This window comes from Pseudophryne corroboree, chromosome 1, assembly GCF_028390025.1.
Source record: "Pseudophryne corroboree isolate aPseCor3 chromosome 1, aPseCor3.hap2, whole genome shotgun sequence".
Lineage (NCBI taxonomy): Eukaryota > Metazoa > Chordata > Amphibia > Anura > Myobatrachidae > Pseudophryne > Pseudophryne corroboree.
The window spans coordinates 565592894-565611993 of NC_086444.1; the positions used below are offsets into that span (position 1 = coordinate 565592894).

Below are 19100 nucleotides of genomic sequence, written 5' to 3' on the forward strand. Positions count from 1 at the left end.
ATTCCAACTTGTAACCTTGGGATATTATCTGTAAAATCCAAGGATCCAGGTCTGAGCGAAGCCAGACCTGGCTGAAAAATAGTAGACGTGCCCCCAGCCGATCGCACTCCCGCAGAGGAGCCCCAGCGTCATACTGTTGTTTTTGCAGAAGTAGCTGCTGACTTCTGCTCTCGGGAGCCTGAGGGTGTTGTAGTTTTTCTACCTTTTCCTCTCCCTTTTCCTGTGAAAAAGGGGTACTTTTAGCCTTTTTGTACTTGTTGGGCCGAAAGGACTGCATAGTATGAGAATTATATACTTTTTTAGCCGGTGTAGCTGCCGACGGCAGAAATGCTGTAGTAGTTGATATCATGGCATCTAATTTTTCTCCAAAGAGGGCCTCACCATTGTATGGGAGTGCCTTAATATTTCTTTTGGATTCTGCGTCAGCATTCCATTGGCGTTTCAAGAGTGCCCTGCGGGCTGAAACCGCCATAGCAGAGGCACGTGAGCCCAGTAAGCCTACGTCCTTCATAGCCTCAACCAAATAACCTGCAGAATCTTTTATATGACCTAGAATTTGCAGCATGTCATCTTTATCGACCGTGTCAATATTAATAATCAAATTAATGCGTTACCTACCCACGCAGAAGCAATTGTGGGCCTTGAGTAACGTACCCATAGCAACAAAGATGGACTTTAAAGTCGTCTCTAATTTGCGGTCAGCAGGTTCTTTTAATGAAGCTGACCCAGGGGCAGGTAAAATGATTTTCTTTGACAACCTAGAAACTGAGGTGTCTATCACTGGGGGTGACTCCCACTTACGCCTATCCTCTTCTGGGAAAGGGTACGCTACCTGAAACCTTTTGGGGATAGCAAATTTATTTTCTGGGTTAGCCCAGGATTCCTGAAAAAATGTATTTAAGTCCTTAGACGGAGGAAAAGTCACCACTTGTTTTTTATTTAATTTAAAATAATCTTTTTCCTCAGGTGGAGGTGTTGTGTCAGGAAATTCTAACACCTCTTTTATAGCGACTATCATACATTGAATGCTCTTAGCCAGTTTGGGATCTACCCCCTCAAATCCCCAGTGTCGACGTCAGTGTCGGAATCTGTGTCAGTGTCCCTTTGCCTAATTTGGGCCAGGGACCTTTTCTGGGAACTGGAGGGGTCCCGAGTGGACGTTGTAGGTAAATCAGCAAATAGAGCATCTTCCACAGGCTGTCACCAATGCTTTGTCTGTTCCTCAGACTCAGAGAATTTCCTTGCTAGTTTAGCCATATTACTCTGCAGCTTTCTCACCCACACAGGCTTAGAACACTCTTGTGCCTCTAACATGGGTTTCTCTGGGGAAGAGCTTTCTCTAGACATGTTACACGCGTGTATAGTCACACCACACACACGGGAGCTAATGGGGACAGACCTACATTAATGTCTGTCAGAGGGACCCAGAGGGAATTGCCAGTCCACACCACGCGCCCTATATGTATTACATACAATGAATACAATATATACCAAAACAGCCCTCAGACTTCAGTAATTTATATGCTCCCCTCCCCTTCTATAACACCCTGGTACTCGTATCAGCAATGTGTGAGGAGAAGCAGCCTGCAGGATCAGCGCTCCGGCGTCTCTGTGAGGAGAAAATGGCGCCAATTGAGTGTTACAAGCAATTCTGAGGTGAAGCCCCGCACCCTGTAATGGCGCGGTTCAGCCACAGTAATATTTATACTGACGGGGGTAGTGTACATCAGCAGCTCACATGTATGTACATTTTGCCAGTGAGAGTAAGGATTTATCATGTACCACAGAGCGCGCCCCCCCCCCCCTCCCCTCTTCGCACTCTGCACCCTGTGCCGAGAGACATGCTGCTGTGCAGCATCGCGTGCTGCACTGGTACCTTTATGCCGCCATGATGACTGGAGGGCCCCAGTGGCAAACGCAGGATTTGTATGGGGGGTTTTTTCCAGAACTGGGCGGAGCCAATCACGGGGGTGCGGACTGAGGTGACCCAGTATATGCTGGGTCCGTAAGACTAGTGTGTCTGTGTGTGTGTATATATATATATACATATATCTACACATATATATATATATATACACATAAATATACATACACACACACATACATATACACATATACATAGCATATTAAACATGCATACATATATACATATATGTACACACATACAGTACACATATATATACACATGTATATATATATATATCATATGTGTGTGTTTATATGTATGTATGTATATACATGTGTATATATGTATGCACATGGATATATATGTACTATAATTAAAATAAAGTAAACTTTTATTGCACTTACAAGTGCCACCAGGAAGACAGCAGGCTGCAGAGGACGCTAGACAGACATTAATAATACTCGTGCAGCTAAAAAAAAAAATTTTTTTTTTTTTTTTTTTTTTAGTGGAGGGGGGTTTCTGGGTGCTCGGAAACCCCCCCTGGGTGCGCCACTGGGCCCCTCTCTGCAGGTCTCCGGTAAATACAAACCAGCCTTCTGACTTCTGGCTCTGTTAGGGGGTAACGGCAGTGCTGTGGGAGTGAGCAGCAGCCAGGCAAGGGCTGTGTTCAGTACCCTTCAGGAGCTAATGGTGTCCTGTCAGCGGAAGCAGAGACATTAAGCTAACTGAGAAGTTGGTTTCTACTTCCCCCCCTAAGTCCCACGAAGCAGGGAACTGTTGTCAGCAGCTTCCCTGTAAAATAAAAAACCTAACAAAGCATTTTCCAGCAGAACTCTGTAGAGCTCCACTGGTGTGCATCCAGTCTCCCGGGCACATTTTCTAAACTGAGGTCTGGAGGAGGGGCATAGAGGGAGGAGCCAGTTCACACTGTTGAAAAGTCTCAAAGTGCCGAAGGCTCCTGCGGAACCGTCTATACCCCATGTTACTAAAATGGACCCAAGCATCCTCTAGATGCTACTCTCAGTCAGGGCCGGTTCTAGGCCTTTTTGCGACCCGGACGGGAAATAGGGGCGTGGCTTCATACAGGGGGCGTGGTCAGTTACGCCCCCTGTGCAGTAGAGTAGCGCCGCTGAAATGCTGTGCGGTGCGCAATGACATCATCGCACACCGCACAGCAAAGGTCCTCTCCACGAAGGGAAACTAGACGCGTAGCATCTAGTTTCCCTTTGTGGAGAGGACCTTTGCTGTGCGGTGCGCGATGACGTCATCGCGCACCGCACAGTAAAGGTCCTCTCCACAAAGGGAAACTAGACGCTACGCGTCTAGTTCCCTTAACAGCGGGCAATGGGACACAGCGGTCAGCGGGGGGCACAGCAGTAGCGGATCTTGCAATGGTTCTGCACCCTACGGATGGCGCCGGCGCCCTGGGCAAAAGTCCTGCTTGCCCGTGGCAAGATCCGCTACTGCTCCCAGTGATGGAACAGTATATATAGACCACATGCAGCCTGCATTGTAGGCTAGTTAGTATTACTGAGCAGGTCCTCCCCATTAATGAGTGTAGGGAAGTACTGGCCCCGACCCAATCTCACCCCCTTTCCTGCCCCACTCCTGCCTCCTGCCGACCGCACTTCAGGGTTTTAGCGCATGCGCAAGTCATATAAATATTTTTCACCATCAAATATTTTTGATGCGATGGTTAGTAAGCGTTACATCGAAAGATTCAATGGTGGAAGCCTAGCCATCTTACGATGGTTGGCTTCCGATGGCCTTCCCTGAATTTAACAACTTCTGCCATGCTATGTATTTCTTGTACGCATGTGCACACCATCGATGGTTAGAACGATCTATCGTACAACGCAGAATAGCATTATACATCCATGGACTGAGGGTACCATCGTCATCGATGGCATTCATCGATGGAGACAGTGCCGATGGCCATCCCTAGCTCAGGAGACGGATTGTTACGTATCCATATAGTAATTATTCCCCGTCCCATAGCAGCCAGTCACTGGCAGCGTGTCATCACAGCGAAGGGAGGAGCTGCTGACTGTGAGACCGGTTGCTAATGGTACCACTAGAAACCATTGTAACCCTTATTTACCCCGCCCCTCCAGGACCTTCCTCGCTTGCCATTGGCTTGTCCGCAAGACCTCTTCCTGGAGTCTTCGCCTAATAGGCGCCCGGCACTCTGTGGCTGCTGAGTGGATAAAGTGAACGCTGTGTTTTGGCGGGTTGGGAGGGAAGATGGCGGCGGCCGTGCCCTCAGTTGCCGGGATGTGGGTCTTTGCAACAGCGGGTCGGAGACGTCAGGCCGCAGAGTAGGGGGCTGTGACTCCCCCGGCCCAGCGCCCTCCATTACTGCACACATCTACTCCGGTGTCCGAGCTCTCCATTACCGGGGAGTTGGTGCTCGGTCAACGCTACACCGCGGCTTGTCCTCCCGCCGCCAGCATGCAGGCCGCCGCGCCCCGGCCCCAGTACCACTCCTGGCAGAGAGAGCACCTGTGGATGGCGCTGCTGGCGCTGGGCTTCGAGGCTGGAGCGGAGGCTGCTGCTTTTGGTAGAACCTTGGCCCATGTCACCTTTGGAGTGTGAGTGGTGCCGTTTGTTCCTGGTACCCTCCCACGGCCGCAGTGCCTGGTGCCCTGTACCTGGCTGTGTAATAGCCCCTTCTATGTTGTTGCTCTATTGTGCAGTGCTGGTCCTTTCACCTCTTGTCTTTGTTTTACTTATATTTTGTTTCCTTTTCTCTTAGCAACATGTTTGATAAGCCCAATAAGGACGCTTCTTATGTTGTCTTCCACTTCTTGTTTGCAAAACTGGATAACGTGCGATGTAAGGAAGTTTTCAGGTGAGCATGTGTGGTTATAGAAATCCTTGCGCCAATCTGTCTGTGACAAGACCCATCTCTGGTGGAAGCATATGTTTTTGCAGGAGATGGATCTCTTCTCTGTCTAGGGCTAACGTTGTGCTCTCCAGTGCTGCTGTGTGGGTGAAAGGTCAAAGGTGGGTCTTGCGTGTGATGTTGCTAGGGGTGAAGAAGTAATTATCACCACTGCTAGCCAGATATCCTGATAATCCTTTTATCAGTTGTCGATAACTAGTATTTCTCTAACGTCCTAGAGGATGCTGGGACTCCGTAAAGGACAATGGGGATAGACGGGCTACGCAGGAGATATGGGCACTTTAAGAAAGACTTTGACTCTGGGTGTGCACTGGCTCCTCCCTCTATGCCCCTCCTCCAGACCTCAGTTTGATACTGTGCCCAGAGGAGATGGGTGCACTGCAGGGAGCTCTCCTGAGTTTCCTGCTAAGAAAGTATTTTAATTAGGTGTTTTATTTTCAGGGAGCACTGCTGGCAACAGACTCCCTGCATCGTGGGACTGAGGAGAGAGAAACAGCCCTACTTCTCTGAGTTTCAAGGTCCTGTTTCTTAGGCTACTGGACACCATTAGCTCCAGAGGGAGTCGGAACACAGGTTCGCCCTGGACGTTCGTCCCAGAGCTGCGCCGCCGTCCTCCTTACAGAGCCAGAAGATAGAAGCCGGGTGAGTATGAGAAGAAAGAAGGCTTTAAAGGTGGCAGAAGACTTCGTGATCTTCACTGAGGTAACGCACAGCACTGCAGCTGTGTGCCATTGCTCCCATACACCTCGCAAACTCCGGTCACTGTAAGGGTGCAGGGGGGGCGCCCTGGGCAGCAATATAAACCTCTTATTTGGCAAAAGAGCGCATATATACAGCTGGACACTGTATATGCATTTTACACTTTTAGCGGGACTGAAGCCCGCCTCCGAGGGGGCGGGGCTTCTTCCTCGGCACTCACCAGCGCCATGTTTTTTCTCCACAGCAGCTGAGAGGAAGCTCCCCGGACTCTCCCCTACTTATACCACGGTAGAAGAGGGAGTTTTAAAGAGGAGGGGGGCACATAATTCAGCGCAGATAATAACGGCGCTACTGGGTAAACTTTAAATTACTGTGTTTTTTCCTGGGTCATATAGCGCTGGGGTGTGTGCTAGCATACTCTCTCTCTGTCTCTCCAAAGGGCCTTGTGGGGGAACTGTCTTCAGAAGAGCATTCCCTGAGTGTGTGGTGTGTCTGTCGACATGTCTGAGGTAAAAGGCTCTCCTAAGGAGGAGATGGAGCAAATGTGTGTGGTGTCTCCGTCGACAACGCCGACACCTGATTGGATATGTGGAATTAAGTGCGAAGATAAATTTATTGCACAAAAGATTAGAGAACAGACAGGGATTCTACCCATGTCTGTCCCTATGTCGCAGAGACCTTCAGAGTCTCAACGCTCACTATCCAAAATAATAGACACTGATATCGACACGGAGTCTGACTCCAGTGTCGACTACGATAATGCAAAGTACAGCCAAGACTGGCAGAAATAGTATTCAATATATGATTATTGTAATAAAAGATGTTTTGCATATCACTGATGACTCATCTGTCCCTGACACGAGGAAACACATGTTTAAGGGGAAGAAAGCTGAGGTAAATTTCCCTCCCCTCATGAAGAAAGAGCGGGAATCTCCGGACAAGAAACTGCAGATTCCCAAAAAGAATTCTCGGAGTATCCTTTCCCTACTAGGGCCAGGATACGATGGGAATCTTCCCCTAGGGTGGATAAGGCATTGACACGTTTACCCAAAAAGGTAGCGCTGACTTAACAGCTGTCCTCAGGGATCCTGCAGATAGCATGCAGTAAAAGTACTTTGAAGCCCATTTACGCACATTCTGATACATTACTCAGACGGCGGTTGTGTTGGCGTGGGTTTATACACACACACACACACACACACACACACACACACACACACACACACGTGTGTGTGTGTCCGGCACTCCCAACAGATATCTCAACTGGTCCCGGTGCCAGAATCGTGTCAATTGATATAATGGTGAAGAAAAAACGGCACTCAGGAAACTTCAAAATAGTTAAGATAATTGGTCTACGTTTCGGAGACCTTTAATCTCCTTTGTCAGGACAATACAGAACCACAGAAAAAGACATATCTTTATTCAACTCACCCAGGTGCATGCTAAGCCCGTCGGCCACTTCCCGTCGCTGTCCTGCTGGCGCCACCGGAAGTGAACTCACGTCCGCGTCACACGGCTGGTAGAGCTGGGCGGGGGGGGGGGGGGGGGCGGGGCGTTGCTATAGTGATACCCATCACCATGGAAACAATGCTGCACAATAATAAACGGAGGAAAATGAAGTATAACATTCTGCTTGTAGTTGAATAGCATCAATACTAAATGACTAACTATTAATTCAATAACATTACATACTAACACAGCTGTTATACACAGAGCTTCTACTAGAGAACATAGTTACATTCAAGTAATCAAAAACATTACTGGTATACAGTGTCCTATGTTTCTAAAAAGCAAGTGTAAGTTAAATGCTCATTCAACCCGAGCGGCTGTAGGGTTTGTAGCTTATAAATCCATTTGGTCTCTAGTCGCAATAAGTTTTCTCTAACGTCCTAGTGGATGCTGGGGACTCCGTAAGGACCATGGGGAATAGACGGGCTCCGCAGGAGACAGGGCACTCTAAGAAAGAATTAGGACTACTGGTGTGCTCTGGCTCCTCCCTCTATGTCCCTCCTCCAGACCTCAGTTAGAATCTGTGCCCGGACAGAGCTGGGTGCATTTTAGTGAGCTCTCCTGAGCTTGCTAATAAAGTATTTTGTTAGGATTTTTTATTTTCAGAGAGATCTGCTGGCAACAGACTCTCTGCTACGTGGGACTGAGGGGAGAGAAGCAAACCTACTAACTGCGGATAGGTTGCGCTTGTTGGGCTACTGGACACCATTAGCTCCAGAGGGATCGAACACAGGAACTCACCCTTGGTCGTCCGTTCTCGGAGCCGCGCCGCCGTCCGTTCTCGGAGCCGCGCCGCCGTCCCTCTCGCAGAGCCAGAAGACAGAAGCCGGCGAGTGAAGCAAGAAGACATCAAAATCGGCGGCAGAAGACTCCTGTCTTCATATTAGGTAGCACACAGCACTGCAGCTGTGCGCCATTGCTCCCACACTAACCCACACACTCCGGTCACTGTAGGGTGCAGGGCGGGGCGCCCTGGGCAGCAATTGAGTACCTCCTGGCAAAATAGAGCATATATACAGCTGGGCACTGTATATATGCATGAGCCCCCGCCATTATTTTGCATATATTAAGGATGTCCTAGTCCACAATGACATCACGGGTTTTGTAGCTCACCCACAGACCAATTTTTTTGTCCAGAAAACCTGGCAATTTTAAGTGCATTAATTGCACGACTTGCCAATACTTAGAGACAGGGGCTTATTTTTCACATCTGCGCTCAGGCAAAAGGTTCAAAATTAATTACCCCTTAACTTGCTCTAGTACCCATGTAGTCTACTACATCAAATGCCCATGTGGCTTACTATACGTGGGCAAAACAATCCGCAGTTTTAAGGAAAGGATGGCTGCCCATCGATCTGGTATTAGAAAGGCCATTGAGAGCACTGACACCACCGTTAAGAATAAAATGACTGATGAACCGGTTGCTAGGCATTTCCGTGACTCTCGCCATAGTCTAGCCGCATTAAGGTACAAAATGATCGATTGGGTACCCCCCTGTAGAAGAGGTGGCAATAGGGATAACTTATTATTGCGACTAGAGACAAAATGGATTTATAAGCTACAAACCCTACAGCCGCTCGGGTTGAATGAGCATTTATCTTACACTTGCTTTTTAGAAACATAGGACACTGTATACCAGTAATGTTTTTGATTACTTGAATGTAACTATGTTCTCTAGTAGAAGCTCTGTGTATAACAGCTGTGTTAGTATGTAATGTTATTGAATTAATAGTTAGTCATTTAGTATTGATGCTATTCAACTACAAGCAGAATGTTATACTTCATTTTCCTCCGTTTATTATTGTGCAGCATTGTTTCCATGGTGATGGGTATCGCTATAGCAACGCCCCGGCCCCCCGCCCAGCTCTACCAGCCGTGTGACGTGGACGTGAGTTCACTTCCGGTGACGCCAGCGGGATGGCGACGGGAAGAGGCAGACGGGCTTAGAGTGCACCTGGGAGAGTTGAATAAAGGTATGTCTTTTTCTGTTCTGTATTGTCCTGACGAAGGAGATTAAAGGTCTCCGAAACGATAGATGGATGGATATATATATATATATCATATTCCTTCCATCCGTCTACGGGGTTCTAGAGTCAACGCTATGTCGATTTCTGCTAGATGTGTCCTGTGGAACATGCCATGGACAGGTGATGCCGACTAAAAGAGGCATATGGAGGGTTTACCTTACAAGGCTGAGGAATTGTGTGGAGAAGGGCTCTCGGACCTGGTCTCCACAGCTATAGCTGGTAATTCTGATCTTTTGCCTTTTATTTCTCTATCGTCCTAGTGGATGCTGGGGTTCCTGAAAGGACCATGGGGAATAGCGGCTCCGCAGGAGACAGGGCACAAAAAGTAAAGCTTTAGGATCAGGTGGTGTGCACTGGCTCCTCCCCCTATGACCCTCCTCCAAGCCTCAGTTAGATTTTTGTGCCCGGCCGAGAAGGGTGCAATCTAGGTGGCTCTCCTAAAGAGCTGCTTAGAAAAGTTTAGCTTAGGTTTTTTATTTTACAGTGAGTCCTGCTGGCAACAGGATCACTGCAACGAGGGACTTAGGGGAGAAGAAGTGAACTCACCTGCGTGCAGGATGGATTGGCTTCTTGGCTACTGGACATTAGCTCCAGAGGGACGATCACAGGTACAGCCTGGATGGTCACCGGAGCCTCGCCGCCGGCCCCCTTGCAGATGCTGAAACGAGAAGAGGTCCAGAATCGGCGGCAGAAGACTCCTCAGTCTTCTTAAGGTAGCGCACAGCACTGCAGCTGTGCGCCATTTTCCTCTCAGCACACTTCACACGGCAGTCACTGAGGGTGCAGGGCGCTGGGAGGGGGGCGCCCTGGGAGGCAAATGAAAACCTTTTTTGGCTAAAAATACCTCACATATAGCCTCCGGGGGCTATATGGAGATATTTAACCCCTGCCAGAATCCGTTAAGAGCGGGAGACGAGGCCGCCGAAAAAGGGGCGGGGCCTATCTCCTCAGCACACAGCGCCATTTTCCCTTCCAGAAAGGCTGGAGGGAAGGCTCCCAGGCTCTCCCCTGCACTGCACTACAGAAACAGGGTTAAAACAGAGGGGGGGCACTAATTTGGCGTTAGAAATATATAAAAAAGATGCTATAAGGGAAAACACTTATATAAGGTTGTCCCTATATAATTATAGCGTTTTTGGTGTGTGCTGGCAAACTCTCCCTCTGTCTCTCCAAAGGGCTAGTAGGTCCTGTCCTCTATCAGAGCATTCCCTGTGTGTGTGCTGTGTGTCGGTACGTGTGTGTCGACATGTATGAGGACGATGTTGGTGAGGAGGCGGAGCAATTGCCTGTAATGGTGATGTCACTCTCTAGGGAGTCGACACCGGAATGGATGGCTTATTTAGGGAATTACGTGATAATGTCAACACGCTGCAAGGTCGGTTGACGACATGAGACGGCCGACAAACAATTAGTAACGGTCCAGACGTCTCAAAAACACCGTCAGGGGTTTTAAAACGCCCGTTTACTTTAGTCGGTCGACACAGACACAGACAGGGACACTGAATCCAGTGTCGACGGTGAATAAACAAACGTATTCCTTATTAGGGCCACACGTTAAGGGCAATGAAGGAGGTGTTACATATTTCTGATACTACAAGTACCACAAAAGAGGGTATTATGTGGGATGTGAAAAAACTACCTGTAGTTTTTCCTGAATCAGATAAATTAAATGAAGTGTGTGATGATGCGTGGGTTCCCCCCGATAGAAAATATGGGCGGTATACCCTTTCCCGCCAGAAGTTAGGGCGCGTTGGGAAACACCCCTTAGGGTGGATAAGGCGCTCACACGCTTATCAGAACAAGTGGCGGTACCGTCTATAGATAGGGCCGTCCTCAAGGAGCCAGCTGACAGGAGGCTGGAAAATATCATAAAAAGTATATACACACATACTGGTGTTATACTGCGACCAGCGATCGCCTCAGCCTGGATGTGTAGAGCTGGGGTGGCTTGGTCGGTTTCCCTGACTAAAAATATTGATACCCTTGACAGGGACAGTATTTTATTGACTATAGAGCATTTAAAGGATGTATTTCTATATATGCGAGATGCACAGAGGGATATTTGCACTCTGGCATCAAGAGTAAGTGCGATGTCCATATCTGCCAGAAGATGTTTATGGACACGACAGTGGTCAGGTGATGCAGATTCCAAACGGCACAAAGGTGTATTGCCGTATAAAGGAAGAGGAGTTATTTGGGGTCGGTCCATCGGACCTGGTGGCCACGGCAACTGCTGGAAAATCCACCGTTTTTACCCTAAGTCACATCTCTGCAGAAAAAGACACCGTCTTTTCAGCTTCAGTCCTTTCGTCCCTATAAGAGTCATATCTGCCCAGGGATAGAGGAAAGGGAAGAAGACTGCAGCAGGCAGCCCATTCCCAGGAACAGAAGCGTTCCACCGCTTCTGACAAGCTCTCAGCATGACGCTGAGACCGTACAGGACCCCTGGATCCTACAAGTAGTATCCCAGGGGTACAGTTTGGAATGTCGAGACGTTTCCCCTGCGCAGGCTCCTGAAGTCTGCTTTACCAAGGTCTCCCTCCGACAAGGAGGCAGTATGGGAAAAAATTCACGAGCTGTATTCCCAGCAGGTGATAATTAAATTACCCCTCCTACAACAAGAAAAGGGGGTATTATTCCACACTATATTGTGGTACTGAAGCCAGAAGGCTAGGTGAGACCTATTCTAAATCTAAAAAAATTTGAACACTTACAAAGGTTCAAATCAAGATGGAGTCACTCAGAGCAGTGATAACGAACCAGGAAGAAGGGGACTATATAGTGTCCCGAGACATCAGGGATGCTTACCTCCATGTCCCAAATTTGCCCTTATCACTAAGGGTACCTCAGGTTCGTGGTACAGAACTGTCACTATCAGTTTCAGACGCTGCCGTTTGGATTGTCTACGGCACCCCGGGTCTTTACCAAGGTAATGGCCGAAATGATGGTTCTTCTTCGAAGAAAAGGCGTCTTAATTATCCCTTACTTGGACGATCTCCTGATAAGGGCAAAGTCCAGGGAACAGTTGGAGGTCGGAGTAGCACTATCTCGGATACTGTTACAACAGCAGGGGTGGATTCTAAATATTCCAAAATCGCAGCTGATCCTGGCAACAAGTCTCCTGTGCTTAGGGATGATTCTGGACACAGTCCAGAAAAAGGTGTTTCTCCCGGAAGAGAAAGCCAGGGAGTTATCCGAGCTAGTCAGGAACCTCCTAAAATCAGTGCATCATTGCACAAGGGCCATGGTAAAAAAATGGTGACTTCCTTCGAAGCAATTCCAGTCGGCAGATTTCATGCAAGAACTTTTCAGTGGGATCTGCTGGACAAATGGTCCGGATCGCATCTTCAGATGCATCAGCGGATAACCCTATATCCAAGGACAAGGGTGTCTCTCCTGTGGTGGTTACAGAGTGCTCATCTTCTAGAGGGCCGCAGATTCGGCATTCAGTTTTGGATGTTGGTGACCACGGAGGCCAGCCCGAGAGGCTGGGGAGCAGTCACACAAGGAAAAAAATTTCCAGGGAGTGTGATCAAGTCTGGAGATTTTTCTCCACATAAATATAGCTAAGGGTAAATTTATAATGCTCTAAGCTTAGCAAGACCTCTGCTTCAAGGTCAGCCGGTATTGATCCAGTGGGATAAAACATCACGGCAGTCGCCCACGTAAATAGACAGGGCGGCACAAGAAGCAGGAGGGCAGTGGCAAAAACTGCAAGGACTTTTCGCGGGGCGGAAAATCATGTGATAGCACTGTCAGCAGTGTTTCATTCCGGGAATGGAAACTGGGAAGCAGACGTCCTCAGTAGGCACGACCTCCACCCGGCAGAGTGGGAACTTCATGGGGAAGTTTTCCACATAATTGTAAACCGTTGGGAATTACCAAATGTGGACATGATGGCGTCCCGTCTGAACAAAAAACGGGACAGGTATTGCGCCAGGTTAAGAGACCCTCAGGCAATAGCTGTGGACGTTCTGGTAACACCGTGGGTGTACCAGTCGGTGTATGTGTTCCATCCTCTGCTTTTCATACCTAAGGTACTGAGAATTATAAGACGTAGAGGAGTAAGAACTATACTCATGGCTCCGGATTGGCCAAGAAGGACTTGGTACCCGGAACTTCAAGAGATGCTCACAGAGGACTTATGGCCTCTGTCGCTAAGAAGGGACTTGTTTCAGCAAGTACCATGTCTGTTCCAAGACTTACCGCAGCTGCGTTTGACGGCATGGCGGTGGAACGCCGGATCCTAAGGGAAAAGGCATTCAGGAAGAGGTCATTCCTACCCTGGTCAAAGCCAGAAAGGAGGTGACCGCACAACATTATCACCACATGTGGCGAAAATATGTTGCGTGGTGTGAGGCCAGGAAGGCCCCACGAAGAAATTTCAACTCGGTCGATTCCTGCATTTCTTGCAAACAGGAGTGTCTATGGGCCTCAAATTGGGGTCCATTAAGGTTCAAATTTCGGCCCTGTCGATTTTTCTTCCAGAAAGAATAGGCTTCAGTTCCTGAAGTCCAGAAGTTTGTCAAGGGAGTATTGCATATACAACCCCCTTTTGTGCCTCCAGTGGCACTGTGGGATCTCAACGTAGTTCTGGGATTCCTCAAAACACATTGGTTTAAAACCAGTCAAATCTGTGGATTTGAAGCATCTCACATGAAAAGTGAACATGCTCTTGGACCTGGCCTGGACCAGGCGAGTGTCAAATTGGTGGTTTTTTTCTCAAAAAAGCCCATATCTGTTTGTCCATTCGGACAGGGCAGAGCTGCGGACTCGTCCCCAGTTCTCTCCCTAAGGTGGTGTCAGTGTTTCACCTGAACCAGCTTATTGTGGTGTCTTGCGCCTACTATGGACTTGGAGGACTCCAAGTTGCTAGATGTGGTCAGGGCCCTGAAAATATAGGTTCCAGGACGGCTGGAGTCGGGAAAACTGACTTGCTGTTATCCTGTATGCACCCAACAAACTGGGTGCTCTTGCTTTTAAGCAGACTTTTGCTAGTTGGATGTGTAATACAATTCAGCTTGCACATTCTGTGGCAGGCCTGCCACAGCCAAAATATGTAAATGCCCATTCCACAAGGAAGGTGGGCTCATCTTGGGCGGCTGCCCGAGGGGTCTCTGCTTTACAACTTTGCCGAGCGGCTATTTAGTCAGGGGCAAACACGTTTGTAAAATCCTACAAATTTGATACCCTGGCTAAGGAGGACCTGGAGTTCTCTCATTCGGTGCTGCAGAGTCATCCGCACTCTCCCGCCCGTTTGGGAGCTTTGGTATAATCCCCATGGTCCTTTCAGGAACCCCAGCATCCACTAGGACGATAGAGAAAATAAGAATTTACTTACCGATAATTCTATTTCTCGGAGTCCGTAGTGGATGCTGGGCGCCCATCCCAAGTGCGGATTATCTGCATTACTTGTACATAGTTACAAAAATCGGGTTGTTATTGTTGTGAGCCATCTTTTCAGAGGCTCCGCTGTTATCATACTGTTAACTGGGTTCAGATCACAGGTTGTACAGTGTGATTGGTGTGGCTGGTATGAGTCTTACCCGGGATTCATAAATCCTTCCTTATTGTGTACGCTCGTCCGGGCACAGTACCTAACTGAGGCTTGGAGGAGGGTCATAGGGGGAGGAGCCAGTGCACACCACCTGATCCTAAAGCTTTACTTTTTGTGCCCTGTCTCCTGCGGAGCCGCTATTCCCCATGGTCCTTTCAGGAACCCCAGCATCCACTATGGACTCCGAGAAATAGAATTATCGGTAAGTAAATTCTTATTATTTCCTCATAGCCTAAGAAAGCACGACATTATCAAATGCAGTCCTTTCGGTCGCAGAACAACAAGAAAGTACGAGGAGCGTCCTTTCTTACCAGAGGTAAGGGCACAGCTAGTTCCCAGGAACAGAAGTCCTCCCCGGCCTCTACTAAATCCGCCGCATGACGCTGGGTCTCCCCTAGGGGAGTCCGCCACAGTGGGAGCGCGTCTTCGACTCTTCAGCCACATCTGAGTTCACTCACAGGTGGATCCCTGGGTAATAGAAAATGTTTCTCAGGGTTACAAGCTGAAATTCGAAGGTGCCTCCTCGCTGGTCTTCCTTATCGGCCATACCGGCTTCTCCCCCAGAAAGGGTGATAATATTAAATACAATTCACACATTGTATGTACAACAGGTGGTGCTCAAGGTTCCCCTCCTTCAACAGGGAAGGGGATATTACTCAACCTTGGCTGTAGTCCCGTAACCGGACGGTTCGGTCAGACATTTTTTAAAATTAAAAATCTGAACCTATACTTGAAAAGGTTCATATTCAAGGTGGAATCGCTTAGTGCGATCATCGCCAGCCTGGAAGGGGGGGATTTTATGGTGTATCTAGACATAAAGGCTGCATACCTTCATATTCCCGTTTATACACCACATCAGGCGTACCTAAGAATTGCAATACAATATTGTCATTACCAATTTCGGGGTAATTGGCGGAAATTATGGTGCTCCTACGCAAGCAAGGAGTCACAATTATCCCATACTTAGACGATCTCCTAATTAGGCGAGATCAAAAGAGCAGTTGTTGAACAGAGTGTCACTTTCGCTGAAGGTGTCACAGCAACTCTGCTGGATTCTCATTATCCCGAAGTCATAGTTGGTTCCTATGACTCGTCTGCCCTTCTTGGATATTATTCTGGATACGGACCAGAAATGGGTTTATCTTCCGATGGAGAAGGCCCAGGAACTAATGACTCTGGTTATGAAACTATAAAAGCCAAAACAGGTGTCAGTACATCACTGCACTTGGGTCCTGAGGAAGATGGTGGCATCTTACGGGGCCATTCCCTTCGGCAGGTTCCATACGAGGACCTTCCAATGAGATCTACGGGACAAGTGGTTCGGATCACATCTACAGATGCATCAGTTATTCACCCTGTCCCCTAGGGCAAGAGTCTCTCCTATGGTGGCTACTGAGTGCTCCCCTTCTGCAGGGTCGCAGATTCGACATCCAGGACTGTAGTCTGGTAGCCACGGACGCAAGCCTCCTAGGTGGGTGAGCAGTCACACAGGGAAGAAACTTCCAAGGTCTTTGGGTCAAGTTACAAAAAAACATGTATTCAAATTAACATCCTGGAGCTGAGGGCCATATACTACGCCCTTCGGCAAGCGGAGACATTGCTTCGTGACCTACTGGGTCTGATCCACTCAGTCAACATCACCGCAGTGGCTCGTGTAAACCGCCAAGGCGGCATGAAGAGCAAAGTGCAAATGGCAGAAGCCACCAGGATTCTTCGCTGGGCGGAAAATCATGTAAGCGCACTGTCGGCAGTGTTCATTACGGGAGTGGACAACTGGGAAGCAGACTTCCTCAGCGGACACGACCTGCTTCCAGGAGAGTGGGGACTTCATCTGGAAGTCTTCGCACAGATTGCAAGTCAGTGGGGACTGCCCCAGATAGACATGGTGGCGTTCCGCCTCAACAGAAAGCTACAGAGGTATTGCGCCAGGTCAAGAGACCCTCAGGCGGTAGCTGTAGACGCCCTAGTAACACAGTGGTTGTTCCGATCGGTCTAGGTATTTCTCTGACGTCCTAGTGGATGCTGGGGACTCCGTCAGGACCATGGGGATTAGCGGCTCCGCAGGAGACAGGGCACAAAAATAAAGCTTTAGGATCAGGTGGTGTGCACTGGCTCCTCCTCCTATGACCCTCCTCCAAACCTCAGTTAGGTTTTTGTGCCCGGCCGAGAAGGGTGCAATCTAGGTGGCTCTCCTAAAGAGCTGCTTAGAAAAAGTTTTAGGTTTTTTATTTTACAGTGAGTCCTGCTGGCAACAGGCTCACTGCAACGAGGGACTTAGGGGAGAAGAAGTGAACTCACCTACGTGCAGGATGGATTGGCTTCTTAGGCTACTGGACACCATTAGCTCCAGAGGGATCGAACACAGGCCCAGCCATGGAGTTCGGTCCCGGAGCCGCGCCGCCGACCCCCTTGCAGATGCCGAAAAGTGAAGAGGTCCAGAAACCGGCGGCAGAAGACTTTTCAGTCTTCATGAGGTAGCGCACAGCACTGCAGCTGTGCGCCATTGTTGTCACACACTTCACACCAGCGGTCACGGAGGGTGCAGGGCGCTGCGGGGGGCGCCCTGGGCAGCAATGAGAATACCTTGTTCTGGCTAAAAAATACATCACATATAGCCCCTGGGGCTATATGGATGTATTTAACCCCTGCCAGGTCTCACAAACACCGGAGAAGAGCCCGCCGAAATAGGGGGCGGGGCCTATCTCCTCAGCACACAGCGCCATTTTCCTGCTCAGCTCCGCTGCGAGGAAGGCTCCCAGGACTCTCCCCTGCACTGCACTACAGAAACAGGGTAAAACAGAGAGGGGGGGGCACTTTTTTGGCGTTTTTTGATATATTAAGCTGCTATAAGGGAGACAACCCTTCTATAGGGTTGTTCCTATATATTTATAGCGCTTGGGTGTGTGCTGGCAAACTCTCCCTCTGTCTCCCCAAAGGGCTAGTGGGGTCCTGTCTTCGATAAGAGCATTCCCTGTGTGTCTGCTGTGTGTCGGTACGTGTGTGTCGACATGTATGAGGACGATGTTGGTGTGGAGGCGGAGCAATTGCCGGTAATGGTGATGTCACCCCCTAGGGAGTCGACACCGGAATGGATGGCTTTGTTTATGGAATTACGTGATAATGTCAGCACATTACAAAAATCAGTTGACGACATGAGACGGCCGGCAAACCAGTTAGTACCTGTACAGGCGTCTCAGACACCGTCAGGGGCTGTAAAACGCCCTTTACCTCAGTCTGTCGACACAGACCCAGACACGGACACCGAATCTAGTGTCGACGGTGAAAAAACAAACGTATTTTCCAGTAGGGCCACACGTTATATGATCACGGCAATGAAGGAGGCTTTGCATATCTGATACTGCATGTACCACAAAAAGGGGTATTATGTGGGGTCTGAAAAAACTACCTGTAGTTTTTCCTGAATCAGACGAATTGAATGAAGTGTGTGATGAAGCGTGGGTTAACCCCGATAGAAAACTGCTAATTTCAAAGAAGTTATTGGCATTATATCCTTTCCCGCCAGAGGTTAGGGCGCGCTGGGAAACACCCCCTAGGGTGGATAAGGCGCTCACACGCTTATCAAAACAAGTGGCGTTACCGTCTCCTGAAACGGCCGCCCTCAAGGATCCAGCGGATAGGAGGCTGGAAACTACCCTGAAAAGTATATACACTCATACTGGTGTTATACTGCGACCAGCCATCGCCTCTGCATGGATGTGCAGTGCTGGGGTGGTTTGGTCGGATTCCCTGACTGAAAATATTGATACCCTAGATAGGGACAGTATTTTATTGACTTTAGAGCAATTAAAGGATGCTTTTCTTTATATGCGAGATGCTCAGAGGGATATTTGCACTCTGGCATCGAGAGTAAGTGCGATGTCCATATCTGCCAGAAGAAGTTTATGGACGCGACAATGGTCAGGTCATGCGGATTCCAAACGGCATATGGAAGTATTGCCGTATAAGGGGGAGGAATTATTTGGGGTCGGTCTATCGGATTTGGTGGCCACGGCAACAGCCGGGAAATCCACCTTTTTACCTCTGGTCCCCTCCCAACAGAAAAAGATACCGTCTTTTCAGCCGCAGTCCTTTCGTTCCTATAGGAACAAGCGGGCGAAAGGACAGTCATATTTGCCCCGAGGCAAAGGAAAGGGTAAGAGAGTGCACCAAGCAGCTTCTTCCCAGGAGCATAAGCCCCCCCCCCCCCCCCGGCTTCTGCAGAGCCCTCAGCATGACGTTGGGGCTTTACAAGCGGACTCGGGGGCGGTGGGTCGACTCAAGAATTTCAGCGCACAGTGGGCTCACTCACAGGTGGACCCCTGGATCCTGCAGATAGTATCTCAGGGTTACAGGTTGGAATTCGAGAAGTCTCCCCCTCGCCGGTTCCTAAAGTCTGCTCTGCCAACGTCTCCCTCAGACAGGGCGACGGTATTGGAAGCCATTCACAAGCTGTATTCTCAGCAGGTGATAGTCAAGGTAACCCTTCTACAACAGGGA

General features: G+C 49.0%; 1 protein-coding gene across 1 annotated transcript in view; it reads left to right on the plus strand.

The window, feature by feature from the left end:
• The first annotated feature begins 4054 nt into the window (after positions 1-4054).
• Positions 4055-19100, plus strand: part of HAUS6 (HAUS augmin like complex subunit 6) — a 199397-nt gene continuing 184351 nt past the window's right edge. Inside the window, exons 1-2 of the mRNA XM_063914178.1 lie at positions 4055-4497; positions 4662-4757. Of these exons, the coding sequence (XP_063770248.1) occupies positions 4358-4497; positions 4662-4757 (236 nt within the window). The 5' untranslated portion in view covers positions 4055-4357. The remainder of the gene's footprint in view (positions 4498-4661; positions 4758-19100) is intronic.